We start from the raw sequence: 16,493 nt of genomic DNA on the forward strand, positions 1-16,493 counted from the left end.
CTATTGGCCAGGATACCTGACACAGGACATACTCCAGAGAAAGCCACCAAACTTGGTATTTTGTGATCATCACGAAACAAAATCAAACACAAGAAGACTTAAAGGTAATAAAACGTTTGGGCTAGAGGGACCTCAGAGATAATCCCAAATTGCAAAGGGCAACTAGGGCCCACAGGAATCCTCAGCCAGGCCTCCTAAGAACCTGTCCTTGGCCAGACCACGGGGAACTACCACATTAAAAACAAACAAAACACCTCGCACTCTCACCTCAGGAAAACTCCATAAGAGACAGCCAGGAAGTTTACGGCCTGATGTCACTGGAAAAGTGGGGGAGATTTTTTCAGCTGCAGGAGCCATTTCCTTCTGTATAGAAGGCAGACTTTGTCTCTTTTGAGGGAGGGGCTGGGTAGGCAAGCTGACAGCATGAGCCCCTCCCTGGAACACACCAGGGCCGTACTAATGTGGCAGTGTCTTCCACCTGGATAAACTACAGTGAACCCTAGGTAACAGGTCCCTGAACTGGGAAACCCATGTCTGCACCTTCTACCATGGTGCTTTGAGGGACAAGGAGCAGGTGCTGAGACCTTCAATTCATCAGCCCATCTCCCCATCTCCCAGCGAGACTAGGGTTACAGGTAAGAGCACCCCAAGCCATGCACATGACCCGTGGCAGTCACAGGCATCCACTCCTCAGAATTCGGGGAGCAGCTGACAGCATGCATCAGCAGTTCAAGGTGCTTTCTTGCAGTTAGGGGAGCAGAATCAGCTTAGCCATGGTCTCAGTGTAAGATAGAACTGCAAGTGAGGAGCCCCCAAAAGGTAAGTACTTGGCCCTAAAGACAGTCTTGCCCCATTCTCCTGGCTGAAAGCAGCTTCCTACTAGTTGGCCACACCCAAACCTTCCAGGGAGACCACAGTTTATTCAATGCCAGGCTCACAGAGGGGGAAAAAAGCAAACCCAGTTTCTCCTCTCACAACACTAACCATTTCTGTCCACATGTGTGTGATGTCTCCCCACACACCACCTACCAGTTGGTTCCAACGTATACGAGCAAGGTATCCTGCAGCTCACTTACACGTCAGCACCTCCACTGCAAACGCTAACTGCAAGCCAAGGCTGCCTTACCTGTCTGTCTGCCCCATCACCAGTGAGTCAGGGACCACGTCTCCTCCTCAGCTTGGATTAACTTGCTGAAGCAGCTCACATATCTCAGAACAACACTTACATTTACTATTTTAATATTGCACTATAAGGAACATTACAAAGAATGCTGACCAAGAGATACACAGCACCAGGTATATGGAAGGGATGGGGCTTCCCTGAAACTTTTCCAGTATTTTGTACCTGGAAACTCTCTGAACACATCCTCTAGAACTTTTTTTATATTTATTTATTTTATTTTATTTGCAAGCAAAGAAAGATGGAAGAGAGCAGAGAGAGAGGGCTCATGCAAGAGACAGCCAGGGCCTCTAGCCACTGCAAATGAACTCCAGACACATGCACCTCTTTGTGTGTCTGGCTTTATGTGGGATATTAAACTCTGGTCATCAGGCTTTGTAAGCACCTTAACCACTGAGCCATCTCTCTAGCCCTAGAAATTTTATAGAGGCTTCATTTCATGGTGTGACTGATTAAACTACTGGCCACTGGTGTTACACTCAACCTTTCAGCGCCTTTTCCTTCCCTGGAGGCTAAAGGCAAGGATGAAGTTCCCCATCTTCTGATCCTGCCCTGGTCCTTCAGTACCAGTGCCACCCAGAAACTAGGCAGGGGCTGCAAGGCAGCAGAGGGCTCAATGTCATGTCATGGGCATGTGAAAAGCACTTCACTTCCAGATTCCCAGGAAAAAGGACAAGGGCCAAACACATACTTCACACTACCACGCTGTTAATTTATACAGGTTTGTATGAGCAACCAATTACCAGACCCCATGTGGTTGTTCCTGAGCACAGAGCACCAGGAGTATTCTGTGAGCACGAAATGAAGTGACACATAAACCCCCTGAGAATCACCATGTCTGGCACTACAGCACCAGAGGAAGCTTGCTGTGGTTCCAGCTGCAGCTCCTTCAGCTCTGCCACAAGCTTTACGACTTGGGAAAAGTTACCTCACCTTCTGGACCTCTGTTTACCATCTGGTAAAATAACTGAAAGACCTCAGACCAACACCAATTCTGAGATACTCCACAATTCACAGAGGACAGGACAGAAAAGTGAAAGATGGGAACAGCAAATACTTCTCAGATGACATTACAGACAATAAATATGAGACTAGTATCTATGTTTGACAAATATCAAGGAAGAAGCAAAGGAGAAACATGTGGGCACAGCTTTTCCTACCACAGATTTCCAGGGCACCTTTCCCAGAAAACCAAAATAAACGATAGTAAGTAGAAGGGTGGAAGTGAGGAGAGCGCCCACTGTGCTTCAGAAGCCGCCCAAACACGGACAGACCCCATCCTTCCTACTTGCCTCCTGCCCTGCCTGACACAGGCCCCAGAGTCCTCAGGAAGGGACTACTGCTCCCCTTGAAGACCAAGCCTTCCCCCAGGGCTCTCCCCCAAATCCCTCCTCCTCAGTATCACTGACTTCTCCACCCCTCCTACGCTGGGTGCTGCAAATGTGGTCCGTCAAGGGCCAGGTGTTAAATACTTTAGGTTTGTTAGTCCATGGGTCTCAGTCACACACTAACTTCCACCCTAGTGGAGTCCAAACTGCCATAGTGATCCATCAACCAAGGGACACAGCTATCCAATAAAACGTCACTTCCAAAATCATGGCAGCTGGATGTGAGCTGCAGGCCGTGGTGTTCCAATTCCTTTTCCATCCGTTCACAAGCCTGCTGTAAAATCTCCAACTTAAACACACATGCCTCCCTCAGATGCCATCATCCCACCCAGCTACTGCCCCCACTAGGGGACACTAAGAAGTCAAGAGAGTGCCATGGCATTCAATGTCACCTCAAGGCTGATTTCACCCTATTTTAACTATCAAGCTCAGGAACTATCAAGGCTTCAACTCAGACATCGGTTCACCTGCTGGGCATCTCCATGCCATAACTAACGGGCACCTGCAACCAAACCAGCTCCACCATCAGCTCGCTGTCTTATGTCTGATCTGATGGGTACTTCTCTCTTCACTAGCTCCCATGTGTGCTCCTCTTCCCAAGGAAGCCTCCTCTGAACCCAAGAGTCTTTGTGGATCCTTATCTTCCTCATTCTCCTAAGGCCTTCACCAAGTCCTGCCAGCTCTCCACTGCTCCAGTCCCTCATCGACACCTCTCTCCAGAGCAGTGTCACTGCCTGCCTATACAACCCAACAACCTGCTCACTTCAGCCTGTAAACTGTTCTCTATCCAGCAAGCCATCAGGTAGTTAGAGACAGAATTACAAAATATCTCACTTCTGCCAAAAGCCTTTCTCAATTTAGGATGTTTAAGCACTTCCTTAACATATAGGTGGTTCTTGGGTTCTGCAAAAAACAGAGCATCACAAAACACAACAAAAACATTAAAAAAACGCACATGTTCAAATGGATTCTCCATATCCTGCTGCCCTTTCCTCTCCACTGTTCGCTCTCCATGACTCTGCTTAGATGACACCTCTATCTTCCTAGTACACAGTACTCTGCGCTCCAGAGTTTGGCTCAATTGTTTCCAAAGCTGCTCAGTTTGCACACCAGAGAAGATGACCATCACAGAAGGAGCCTGTGCACCCCATGGGCACCCCATGCATACGTGCTGAGCGGGTCACAGAAGACTGTGTAGAAATACAGGTTGTGCTGGGCGTGGCGGCGCACACCTTGAATCCCAGCACTTGGGAGGCAGAGGTGGGGGGACTGCCATGAGTTCGAGGCCACTCTGAGATTACATAGTGAATTCCAGGTCCGCCTGGACTGGAGTGAAACCCTACCTCAGGAAAAAAAGAAAAAGAAAAAGAAATACAGGTTGTGTCCATTCCCTCACACTCTGCCGGGCCTTCCCATGACGGTGTGTTCCTGAAGTCTTTATTTGTTGTCCGCCTGCTACAGGCTGGAACCTGCCTCCACCAGTGCAGGTGTGGAGCTGAAGCCCAGCACTGACCCTGCATGTAAGAGACAGGATTACTGTGGGAGGTCATGGCCAAGAGCCCTTGGGTGTCAGGCTAATCCACACAAGTGACGCTCTTGGGGAATAAGTCACATGACTGTGATTCCTAACACACTGTGATCGGCATAATGGGTCTCTTTCAGCATTTCCATCACACATGTGCCTTTGAGTGAGACTCAATAGCAAGTAAACACCCTATTTTTAGTTAATTTCCAAAGTAACAGAATAAGCAACATTTTACACACCTTCCAATACCTCCAGACTATAAGGCTAGGAGAGAGAACAGTGAGGCTGTGTGTGCACAGCGGGGGCGGCGTGGCTGGTTTTTTCCATTACCTGTCCTCTCACTCTGCAACAGACCCTCTTTCCACTCCCTCAGAAGTTCCCATCCCCACCCTGGGAGGTTCAGTCATGTTGTCTGGGGGTGTTTCATCCAAACATCACAGCCTAGCTCCAGGACATGCACTAGATATTCGGAGAGAACTAAGATCTTCCACCATTTGCCACATCGTTAACTCTAACCCCTTCCTGTACCTGTCTTCCAGAAGGCTAAGCTTCTACAGGTTTGGGTGGACAGAAGAAGATGGACATCACTAGCCAGTTCCTAGCTTTGTAGAGGAGAGGGTCGGGGGCTTTAGAGACATACACCTGTGCCTCAGTCCTCTCCAGGCCTCACATGCACAGTGATGTTGACACTAACACCAGGGGTCCACCATGCAGAGGACATAAAATACAGCACCAACTATGTGTCCAGGGGTTCATGGAGCATTGTGACTTTAGGTGCCCATATGCCCCAAGAGATCTGGGAGCATATGCATCTACTCTCCCCGACCTCTACTTTCTCTGGGAACTTGATTACAGCCCAAGCAATGCCTGAGTTTCATATTATTTTGGAAAAACAACTACTTGTTTTATCTCTGCTTTCAAACTACCATCAGCACAAGAGATGTCTGGTACCCCAAAACGTATGTAGACTTCTCCCTACCAACAAGCACTCAATTGTGCAGCAGAACACAGGTAGAGCGTCCTCTGATTCAGTTCATTCTGACAGTCAGAATGGAAACAGCATCGAATGCCAAGGTTGGGGGCTCAGTCTTCAAGATACACCCACTTCAGTGTTAGATACAAGCCCGAGCCACCTTACCTGTCCTTCTGATGACCAACAGTTGGAAATCAGGATTCTCAGGGGCTGAAGAGATGGCTTAGTGGTTAAGGCATATGCCTGCAAAACCTAAGGACCTAGGTTTGATTCTCCAGGTCCCACATAAGCCAGATGTACATTGTGGCGCATGCATCTGGAATTCATTTGCAGAGGCTGGAGGCCCTGGCGCACCCATTCTCACTCTCTCTCTTTCTATCCCTCTGTCTCAAATAAATAAATAAAATAGATAAATAAAAATGTTTTTAAAAAAGAAATCAGGATTCTCATGACTCATTTTTGGATTGTACTGATTTGCTCAAGTGGTTCACAGCACTTGGGGAAATGCAAATTAATGTTTGCTATTTTATAATAATTACAAAGGACACTAACGAAGAGATGCACATGGCCAGGTATGGGGAAGGAGTGGAGTTTCCACATCCTCTAGAGCACTGCTCTCCAAGAACATCCACATTTTTCTGCTATCAGGAAGCTCTTTCTAAATGAAAATGTGACCTCTAGGGATTTTTATGGAAGCTTCAGTACAAGGACATGACTGATTAGGCCACTGGCCATTGGTGATCCACTCAACCTTTAGCTAACCCCCCTTCCCTGGGTGCTGAGGTTGAAGGCCCTGACCCTCTGATTTTGTTCTGGTCTTTCAGTGACTAGGCCCACTCTGAAGCTACATAGTGGTTGCTGGCCAGCAGTGGGCTCATTAGCATGCAAAAATAACAATCAGTTTACATAGTAAAAGGATTTTAGGAATTGTGTGCCAGGAAGCAGGACAAATACTGATAGGTATTTCCCAGCATAACACAGTAGGAAGGACAGGATGAAAGGGCCCTTGGGAATGACAGGGAATAAAATGAAATGAACACATGTATGTCTGAAAAGTCAAAAGGCTCTAATGCCAGGCAATTTCATAAATTACATATGGATGAAATTATGAGTTGGATGTTTGTTGTTGTATTTGGCTTTCGTTTTGTTTTGTCTTTTAAGGTAGGGTCTCGCTGTAGCCCAGGCTGACCTGGAAATCACTCTAGAGTCTCGGGATGGCCTCGAACTCACAGCGATCCTCCTACCTTTGCCTCCCAAGTGCTGGGATTAAAGGCGTCCGCCACCACGCCAGGAAGTTTTTTGCTTTTCTTTTTTTGGACAGGGTCATTTGTAGCCCAAGTTGTCATGGAGCTCAGATCCTCCAGCCTCAGCCTCCCCAGTGATGGGATTACAGGTGTGCACCACAAGACCTGCCACGTATGTCTGTCTGCATCTGAACTCCGTGCATTGTCATTTCCTGCCAAGACCTAGTCCACAATAAAGAATCCCACGCCTTGGCCACAGGAGTCGCGGTGAAGCTCACCAGGAAGGAGCCACAGCACACGAGTTCCATCATACAAACCTCCCAAATAACTCTCTGTCTTCTGTTTCCATCCTTTCTTTCTCTCTTCCTAATTCACACCCCCTCTACCTGGCTGGACCTCGGTCTCCTCCAAAACTCATTTTTCCCTTTCTCCTCCGTCTTCCTTGGAAACCCTTCCGCTCTAAACTACTCGCCGGGGCTCGAAACCCCAGCGGCCCGCTGGACGTCACGTGATCCTCTCGCTCCCACCGTCCGCTCCACACCTGCCAACCCTGCAGGACGCTGTCATCCCTGGTTTGCGCTCACGCTCGTCACGCGTCGCCGTGACGGGCGGGTGGTCCCGAGCAGGGCCGAGACGGTTCGAGCACGGCCCTTCTGCAGACGAGCAGCGCCGCTCACCTGAGGCAGGAGAGCGCAGGGCCAGAGAGTCGGGGCCGCCGGACCACCAGACGTGAACGCCACCAGCAGGGAAGCCCATCCACTGCGCGGGGGACTTTTCGTGCGCCTGCGCGTAAGGCAGGGAGCGTGCAGAGCGCACGCGCGCAGACCCCGCGTGCAGCGCTTACGGTTCCGGCTGGGAAGAAGCGGAACCTCCTGCAATCTAGTTCCCACCGTGTGCACTGTCGTTTCTGCCCCAGAACTATTTTTAGCAAATCCCCGGCCTCCGTGCCCTCCCCACCCCCCACCAAGTGTAAAGAGCCGGGCCTGGGCTTCCAGGGTCGTGTTCCCTAACCAGGCTTGGCCGATGGACCGGGAGACGCGCACCTTCGCCGAGATGCACTTCCGGAACCTGGGGGGCCGAGTCTATGGCGCCGGCGGACCAGCGCCCAGCCGCGTAGCCTTCATCCAGGCGCCTGAGACCTTCTCGTACGCGGACTTCGTGAAGGGCTTCCTGCTGCCAAACCTGCCCTGCGTGTTCTCCAGCGCCTTCACCGAGAGCTGGGGCAGTCGGCGACGCTGGGTGACGCCCGCGGGGAGACCCGACTTCGAGTACCTGCTGCGGCAGTACGGTGAGGAGGACGCACGCGCGGGGACGCGGCGGCAGGGACCCGGGGCGGCTTGGGGGACGCCGGGAGGGCCCCAGACCTCAGCGCCGGACGGAGGGCCCGCACGGGACAGCCAGGACACCCAAGTGTTGGACCTCCCGGCGAATTCGCCTGCAGCCAGTGCACGGGGGGCGGGGGGCGGGATCCCAGGGGGATGGGCTACAGTCGGGGACTCGCAGCCTGGTCTGTGCTGAGCCTTTCGCTTCAGGAGATGTGGTTGTGCCAGTTGCCAACTGTGGAGTGCGGGAATACAACTCGAACCCCAAGGAGCACATGCCCTTCCGCGACTACATCAGCTACTGGAAGGAATATATCCGGGATGGCTACTCCTCCCCACGGGGCTGCCTCTACCTCAAGGACTGGCACCTGTGCAGGTAATGGGGGGCGGGGCTGTGGCCTCTGTGAACGTATCCTACAACAGCCTGGCCCCAGGCCTTTCTGGCTGGGCACGAACACTGCTCTCGTCTCACCCTGAAAAGAAATCGCATTTAAGATTTAAGATATGCAGCACTCTCCCTGATTGGTCCTCAGTTGCCCCACACAGACAGTCCCCACCTTATGATCGCTGAACCTAGGAGTTTTGACTTTTTAATGGTGCAAGAATGTTGTGAATTTAGTAGAAACTGTACTTCGAGTTTTGAATTTTGTTCTGTTCCTGAGCTAGCCATATGTGGTCTGTTCCTCTACCAATGTTGGGCAGTGGTGAGGAGCCACAGTTCCTATCAGACTGGTCATCCCTCCAGGAGATAATCATCCCTGTACAGCTGTATAGTAGGCTGTCTTGTCAAGCTGTGGTGTTCAGGCAATTGAGAACACTGCTTTGTTTTTCTTTTTTATATTGAAGAGTGAACCCAGGGTCTTCCATATCCCAAACACCTACTCTTAGGTTATTTTGAATTTTATTATATTGTTTCTTGGGAACTGGGGTTCCCTTTCATGGGTTCTTAGTTTTGTGAATAATAGAATTTATGAATGGGTTCAAGAAAAAAAATTGAGGACAAATTTACTAGCTTTTGAGAGGAAAAACCATAAGACAGGAAGCTTTAAATTTCAGCATCTGTTGGGAGGAGAGAGATGAATAATAGAAAGAGTCAAGCCTTCTGAATTAGGATCCAGAAAGTAGACATGCTCAGCAACAGAGGTAGGAAAGCAGTTACATGGGGGAATGGGGCTTCTAAGAATCCCAGTGTGGAGACCAGCATGCTTGGAATTTTGGCCAGGGTCTAAAGAAAAGAAAAAGTAAAAAATTTGCTTTCTGAATTAGAACTCAGAGAAGCAAATAGGCTCAGTAATGAGAATCTGCAAGCAATTGCCTAGCTTCTGTGAGTTTAAGTCCATTGTTTCATTAAGAGAATAAATATTCCTCCCACTTCCTTAGCATGTCTTTAGGTGAGGGGTGGTCTCTTGGTTGGGTGATTTACAGGCTCAGTTGGATCAACTCTTCATTTCTCCAACAGGGACAGAGTTAAGACTCAAATTATAATCTTTTGGCCAGGAGGAATTAGCTTTCCCTAAACAAAGCTCTGACACCTCTGCCCTCCTCCCTTCACCAGGGAGAAGGAATATGGAGTTCAATGCAGAGGAGAGGTCCATCCTCAATGGCCTCCAAACCTAACTATCTCAGGATTTTCATATGGACTGCTCAGGACATATACCCATTGTAAGCTGAGGAAAAAAATCTATATATCATCTTAGGAGCTTCACCTATCCCCATGACCCAACCTCCACAGCCCTTACTGTGGGAAGCACATCCACCCATTTCCATGGTGGCTTTGGGATTATGTGTGTCCCTTGCTAAGTGTGCATTTCACAAGCTCAGACCCCTAGCAGAAGGTAGAGTCTGCTGTTCAGTGAACCAAGTGACCAATTGAATTCTTTTTTTTTTTTTTTTTTTTTTGGTTTTTCGAGGTAAGGTCTCATTCTAGCCCAGGCTGACCTGGAATTCACTATGGAGTCTCAGGGTGGCCTTGAACTCACAGCGATCCTCTGCCTCCCAAGTGCTGGGATTAAAGGCGTGTGCCACCATGCCCGGCTCCAATTGAATTCTTATATCACTTGTTGCAAAACTAAAGCTCAAAGAAGCTGCGTAAGATAGAACTCATGGCCTGCAGTTTCCACAACTGACCAGAGGCATGAGAAGCACTAGTCTCATCGTACCCTGTCATAATGCTGCTTGTTTGGCACAGAGAATTGGCCTGGATGGACACCTTGTGGCTTGTGGCCAGATGCTGGTTCTGGCCCTGGACATTCCTGATCTAACAGCAAAGACAGATTCCCATATTCAGATAGTGTCATGTGCTGTGCTTTGGGGTTGAGGGGTTTCTGAGTAAGCATTTCCCCAAATACTGCATGGGTATACTTGTGCTAGAAAATTGTTCATTATATTTGAAAACCAGTGTTTGACAGGTTTCCTGTATTTTATTTGCAAGCCCAAAATATCAGAAAGGACAGAGGAAGGTACAGTGCTCACAGTCAGGAGAACACAGGGAAAATGATTCTTGAGCAGGATTTTACAGATAAACGAAGAGTTTGTCGAGTTCAAAGGCAGGCCAGGCAGGGAATCCTGAAGGCGTTTGGGGTCTGCAGGCAAGTGGTGCTGCCCAGGCTCTGCCCTCTCACTGTCTCTGACAAGAATTAGATTGACATGACTTCCAGGAGCTTTTCCCAACATAGTATTGGTTGAGTTGTGCCTTTGCTAGGAATGGTGTAATATATGCTCCTGTGTTTGGGTGAGTGGGTAGGGTTCTAGTAATGAAGTTGAGAGGTACTCAGTAGCCCTCACACCTGGGCCTGCAGCCTAGAGATTTTCTGGAGAGTTAGGAGGCCTACAGTTCAGCAACTGGCATGATGCTTGCCATATATTCAGAGATCCCAGTAACCTTTGCTTGTGTGGGATGGTTATGCCAGGCCACAATTTTCCATGCTAACTATTCTGGGCTGATCAATTTGAGGGAGTTCAGCTCAGGTCTCTCAGGGTCTGTGGCTGTCAGGCAGCTCCACTAAGACTGGATGCTCTTAGGAGGCCCTAGGATATTGATGTTGGTGGGCCTGCTGGGTAAGTACCCGGTGGATTACTGTTGAAGCTTTCTGCACTATCCACAGAGACTCTTCAGAGGAAGACTTGGAAGATGTGTTCATCTTGCCAGTATACTTCTCATCAGACTGGCTGAATGAGTTCTGGGATGCCCTGAATGTGGATGACTACCGCTTTGTCTATGCTGGGCCCAGGGGCTCCTGGTAATGCCAGGCAGGGTCCCTGGGCACCTGGTGAACGAGGTGGGAGGTGTGGTAGTCCCCTGTGTTTGGAGGCCTCTGAGGTGGCTGCTTGGAGGTCAGTCAGAAGAGCCAGGGCCTCCTCTGCATTCCACAAGGCACAAACCAAGGAACCCTTGCTGCAGGTCGCCCTTCCATGCAGACATCTTCCGCTCCTTCAGCTGGTCTGTCAACATCTGTGGGAGGAAGAAGTGGTTGTTCTTCCCGCCAGGTCAGGAGGAGGCCCTGCAGGACTGCCATGGCAACCTACCCTATGATGTGACCTCCCTTGAGCTTCAAGACACCCGCCTGTACCCCAGGCTCAAGGACAGCAGCCCACCCCTTGAAGTTGTGCAGGAGGCTGGTGAGATGGTATTTGTGCCCAGCGGGTGGCACCACCAAGTGTACAATCTGGTAAGGTGGCACATATGGCCCTGCTGTTGGCACGCTCACCCCCTCCCCAGGCCACCCTTGGCTACCCCAGCTGCCTCTCTGCAGAAAGCAAATACTAGTCTCTTCCTGATCATTCCCTCCAAGAGCCAGGGTGAGGGTGGGCTTGGGTAGCCACAGATGAGGCTGCAGAGGACCCAGCCCCTTGCTCCATTCCAGTGTGGTTCCCTCACTGGGCTTGTACGATCTGAGATGGTCCCAGGCCCTAGCTCTCCTCCTGCTACACGCTGGCCACACTGGGAGGGGGGATCAGCGTTGCCCAGCTGCAGCAGGCCAGGCGTCTGCATGTTCTCAGGTCGCCCACCCAGAGCGCTGGTGGGGGCAGTGGGCATTGCACACCGAGCGGGGTGGCACCCGCTGTGAGCGCACGAGCCATCCTGCCCCCTGCCCTCCAGGATGATACCATCTCCATCAACCACAACTGGGTCAATGGCTGCAACCTGGCCAACATGTGGCACTTCCTGCAGCAGGAGCTCAGGGCTGTGCAGCAGGAAGTCAGTGAGTGGAAGGACTCCATGCCTGACTGGGACCATCACTGCCAGGTAGGTGGCGGGAGGCCAGCAGCCAGCATGTTGGGTCAGCCTGGGGGCCAGGCTGCTGTTGCGGCTCAGCATGCCTGTCTCTGGGCCCTGCCTTCACCCTTAACTGGTTAGGGATCTGCACATTGGGCTGGGCCTGGGCTTGTGACCCAGGGCCCATACCCTTTTTTTCCTGGCCTAGGTCATCATGAAGTCCTGCTCAGGGATCAATTTTGAAGAATTCTACCACTTCCTCAAGGTCATTGCTGAGAAGAGACTCCTTGTCCTGAAGCAGGGGACAGACATGCTTCCTGGGGACAGCACGGGCCTAAAGCTAGGCCTGCAGCAGGCTGCATTTGACGTTGGCCGCCTTGCAGATGTGCTGGCCTCTGTGGCCGCACACCCTGACTTTCAGAGAGTAAACACCAGCTCATTCTCACCACAGCCCAAGGAGCTACTCAGGCAGCTGGAGGATGCTGTGGCCACCGCTGAGGCCCTTTAGCACCTGTGGGAGGTTGTGATGCAGGAGGGCAGCTCCCTGCCTTAGGGTCCCTCTGGAAGTACATACAGTCCTCCCTTGAGGCCAGATGTGCCCCTGCTGGGCAGATACAGCTCTTTTTAGGTGGTCTGATGCAATCTTGCCCATCTATGGCTGTTTCCTAGGGTCCAGGCCTTCAGTATTGGGTTTGGTCTATTCAGAATGGGACCAACTCCTGAGGTGGTTAGTAACGAGATGGGTTTGTCAATATGCCTGCAAACCTGCTAGGGAATTGAACTCCAATGGTGCCCTTGTGAGTATATTTCCTTGGAGCTCCTCCCACCTCCACCCACCTACCCTAGTTAGCCCATGACTCCTGAGTGATGGGTATCCTATCTGCTGGTCCTGAGATCTCCTCAGAGGCTGCTCTGTGCTCCATAGCCTATGCTTTGGTCACTTGCATACATCCAGTCACCCTTTAAGCCTTTTTGTCCTCTGGTTCTGTCCTGAGAGTTCTGGGTCCCGGCTGGACCAGGAGGAGTTGGCCAGGGTGTGGGAGGTTGAAGCTGGCTTATTAGTCTGGGGGTTGTTGGCCTGTGTCTAGAGGCACAGGCTGGGTAGCTGAAAAATCCAGCCACTGGCCCAGCCATCTCCCCAGAAGGGAGGCAGTGGTGAAGAGGGAAGGGTTTTCTTTCTCACCTCAACTGTTCTGGACCTGGGCTACCCTAGGAGGGCAGGCCCACCCCAGAGCAGAAGCTTGGAGAGCCCAGTCTGGGGTCACTTCTACCGTTCAGGTCAGCACACCCCATTGTCCCTCAGTCTTGGGCAGGGCAGGGCCTGCCCTTACTGTCCACAGTAGGTTCTCCGTGTCTAAGGTAGAGGCAAGCAAGCTCTTCCCTCTGGCCTGCATAGGGCTCCATGGCACCCTGTTCTTTGTGCTGCTCTTTTCTTGCTGCTGCTCCCAAGAGCAGCAGGTACAGCTGAGAGGACAGTGCTGTGAGGCTTGTGTAAGAACAAGCTGCTGCTCTGGGCCCTGGCCCGATGACACTGGGCGTGTGGATCACATTGGCAGTCAGAAGCAATGTTGCCTTAACTTGTATCCCTTGAGAACCAAGCTGGGGCCTCATGGGAAGAGGAAAATCTTATGAAGGGTGGCCACAGTCCTTGTAGTGGCTCTATGCCAGGCCTGGGCCCTGAGATGCACCCTTTCATCCCTAGGATAACACTGAATGGGGTCTCCTAGGAACTGTTTCAGAGAGCCACCTGAGGCTTGGAGCACTGCACTGTGTTTCTAAGACACAGCCTGTGGCTGCCCTGCAGGGTGGCAGTCCACACTGCTCACCTTGTGAGCTGCAGTCCCACACTGGCTGGGCATGTGCAGGAGTGTCAGCACCAGCGAGCTGGTCTCATCTCTGTTGGGATCACCAGGAGCAGCTGGAGCTCAGGTGGAGATCCAGCTCAGTGCCTCTAGCCACAGGTGGGATGTTGTGCCCAGGAAGAGGGCTCATGGTATGGGCAAATGAAGTGTAAGTACAGTCATTCATTAGAGTCTAGCCCAGGCTAACCTGGAATGAGTGTACTTACACTTCATTTGCCCACTAAGTAATGGCAGCACTTCTGTTCCACAGCCAGTACCGACAGCACTGCCACAGTGAGTCCTTTCCAAGCATCCCGAGGTAGATAAGGTCCTTAGTCCCGTGCTTGTAGGCTCCTAACGGGAGTGGGGCCAGACGCCCCGGTTTCCTCCCTACCTGGAGCCAGTTCACACATGAAGCCCAGCAGCTTAGGAGCAACTCAGTTTACCTCCCTGCCTCCAGATGGGCAAAAATTTTTAGAGTTTGACACCCAGGACCATATGTAACACAAGCAGCAGCCACTGTTAGGAAGGAGGAGACTCCTCCTGTTGTCTGCTGATAACACCGGTGTCCAGAGCCATAGCTTGCACCAAGCTACAGCTGTATACAGTGTCTTTAAGAACCTATGCTTAGCAACAGTCTGTTCAGCCTTCAGATGGTGTCACCTATTGCTGATGTGTGCAGCAAAGAATTAGTATTTCACCATGTGTTATGAAACTTCATTTTGCCTTTGAACACATCCTGTTGCCTCAACCTCCAGCCTTAACTTACTGCAGCACATGTGGTCCTATTGTGACACTCTGTCATTCCCAAGTAGATGTTTTTTGGAGAACCTGTAATTTAGGTTGGAAATTAAATATGTCCTTGACCCAACTGTGTCATCCTGAGGGTCTGTCAGGCAAGGGACAGGATATTTGAACACTTGTAAAGCATTAATGAAAGGAATTATATCTTGGTCCAAGGGCCAAGAAAGGCTAAGTCCTATGGCAACTGTCCCTCCTATAATCCTGCCCCTGGGTCCAGCCCCAGCTCTTGACTAAGGTGTTATATAAACAGCAAGTGCACAGACATGGACTCCTTGAGTCAGATTTTTAAAATCTAAGTGCAGGGTTTGGTGTCAGTACTCTGGAAGCAGAGGTAGGATTGCCTGGAGTTCAAGGCCACCCTGAGACTACATAGTTAATTCCAGGTTAGCCTGGGCAAGAGCAAGACCGTACCTCAAACAAACATAAAAAGGCTGGGTGTGGTGGTGCGCACCTTTAATCCCAGCACTTGGGAGGCAGAGGTAGGAGGATCCCTGAAAGTTTGAGGCCAGCCTGAAGTCTACATAGTGAATTCCAGGTCAGCCTGGACCAGTGTGAGACCTTAACTCAAAAAAAAAAAAAAATAATATAATCGAAGTGTAGCGAGAAGAGTGGCTTCCACAGCTGTTTGGGCCACTTGAAGGTGGAGGAAGAAAAGCAAAACGCAGGAGCTGCCATGATTTAATGTGAAAGGAAAGAGTACTGCAACCCCATGTGATCTGAATTCAGTTTCCTGATGTCAGCTGTAAGCCAAAATACTAAAAGGAAACATTTAGACCATGTTCATAGTATGTTTTATTTTATTAGGAATCATCTCACTGTGCTTTATAAATTAAAAATTGTGGTAACTGTATGTATAGGAAAAAATAAAGAGTTTGGTACTCTGGTTTCAGGCATCCACTGGAGGTCTTAAAACAGCTTCAGAAAAGGGAGTGACTGTCTACAAAGACTAATATCAGAAAGTAAGCAAAGTGGCCATGTGAACAGAGCTGGGTGGTCACTTTGGAACTCTGCAAAGCACCCAGAATTCTCTGTGAAGAACCATTTCGGCTGTACGAGAGGCCCTGGCTTTCACGCACACCATGCCTAGAAGAGGTCACGGCTCAATTGGCCCAGACTGTCCTTAGGTGGAGAGCGCCCTTCTTGGCGAGCAGTGATGTGGAGCTGTGTGTACTCTACATTTCCTCTCTAGCATACAGGGGTTAGAAGAGTGCGAAGGAGGGTGAGTTGGGAGCAAAGCTAAACTAGTGGAGAAAGTGACTCCAAATGGTGACTCAATCTTATGAAAACCATGCGTGCTGAAAAAGCTTAAAATTTCTAAATATATCTTTATTCTCAAAAGACAGTGGCATAACAATTGCTGTTGAGCTTGTAATGTTCATATAAAGTGCATATATTATGTGGAAAATGCTATGCATAGGATTCACTTGAAGTTACATACCTAAAGCTATATGTGGAAGGGTGCAGTTACATAGGGCGATATTTCCATCCCTAACTGGGATAGTGTGAGTGTGCAGCTGATCTGACGAGGTGTGCATAAGCCATGGTGAGGGCATTGCATGAAAATGTGAATTGCAACGTCAGAGCCAAATCACCTTGGGCTATCTCTAGTCCCTCAATAGGCATTCCTTTCCCGCCTCTGCAGCTGACCTAACAACCATGTGGCTACCAGTTGACCAGGTGTGAACTTTTTGGAAGGTACTAGATGAGCACCAGCTCCCACCTACCCAAGGGCTAAGAATGTCACCAGACAGCATCTGAAGCCAGTGGCGGCGATTTTCCTGCTTTGCTGTAACCCGCCCACCTGATGGTCAGCCAGTGTATTTGAGAAGTAAGAACTGGTACAAGTACTTGTATGCACCCAGAAAATTTCACCAAAATATGTGAACATTGGTGGGAGTAGAAAATTCAACAATAATGTCAGATACAAACGGAACAGCAAGGCAGCAGGCATGGAGGACAGCCTGCTGGGCCTGCGGGGCGGGTGGCACAGAAAGGGCACT

At 50.3% G+C, this 16,493-nt stretch overlaps 2 protein-coding genes across 6 annotated transcripts in view; one reads left to right on the forward strand and one right to left on the reverse strand.

The window, feature by feature from the left end:
• Snap47 (synaptosome associated protein 47) overlaps window positions 1-7,565 on the reverse strand; it is a 45,944-nt gene extending 38,379 nt beyond the window's left edge. Inside the window, exon 1 of one of the 4 annotated variants that reach the window (XM_004657448.2) lies at window positions 7,354-7,565. The gene's annotated coding sequence lies outside the window, so the exon portion shown is untranslated. Of the gene's footprint in view, window positions 1-5,231; window positions 5,343-6,851; window positions 6,920-6,987; window positions 7,093-7,353 lie in introns of those variants that run through there. The other 3 variants (XM_045152963.1, XM_045152965.1, XM_045152964.1) reach the window with 3 other exon arrangements.
• Window positions 7,208-14,560, forward strand: Jmjd4 (jumonji domain containing 4). 2 transcript variants are annotated; one of them, XM_004657450.2, is made up of 6 exons: window positions 7,208-7,598; window positions 7,843-8,008; window positions 10,737-10,871; window positions 11,033-11,300; window positions 11,732-11,878; window positions 12,057-14,560. In XM_004657450.2, the coding sequence occupies exons 1-6, from the start codon at window positions 7,334-7,336 to the stop codon at window positions 12,354-12,356; spliced, it is 1,281 nt and encodes a 426-aa protein (XP_004657507.2). In that variant the 5' UTR covers window positions 7,208-7,333; the 3' UTR covers window positions 12,357-14,560. The 2 variants fall into 2 exon arrangements, with proteins under 2 accessions (XP_004657507.2, XP_045008897.1); XM_045152962.1 differs by lacking the exon at window positions 10,737-10,871.
• Window positions 14,561-16,493: the final 1,933 nt, after the last annotated feature.

This window comes from Jaculus jaculus, chromosome 6 (assembly GCF_020740685.1).
Source record: "Jaculus jaculus isolate mJacJac1 chromosome 6, mJacJac1.mat.Y.cur, whole genome shotgun sequence".
Taxonomy (NCBI): Eukaryota; Metazoa; Chordata; class Mammalia; order Rodentia; family Dipodidae; genus Jaculus; species Jaculus jaculus.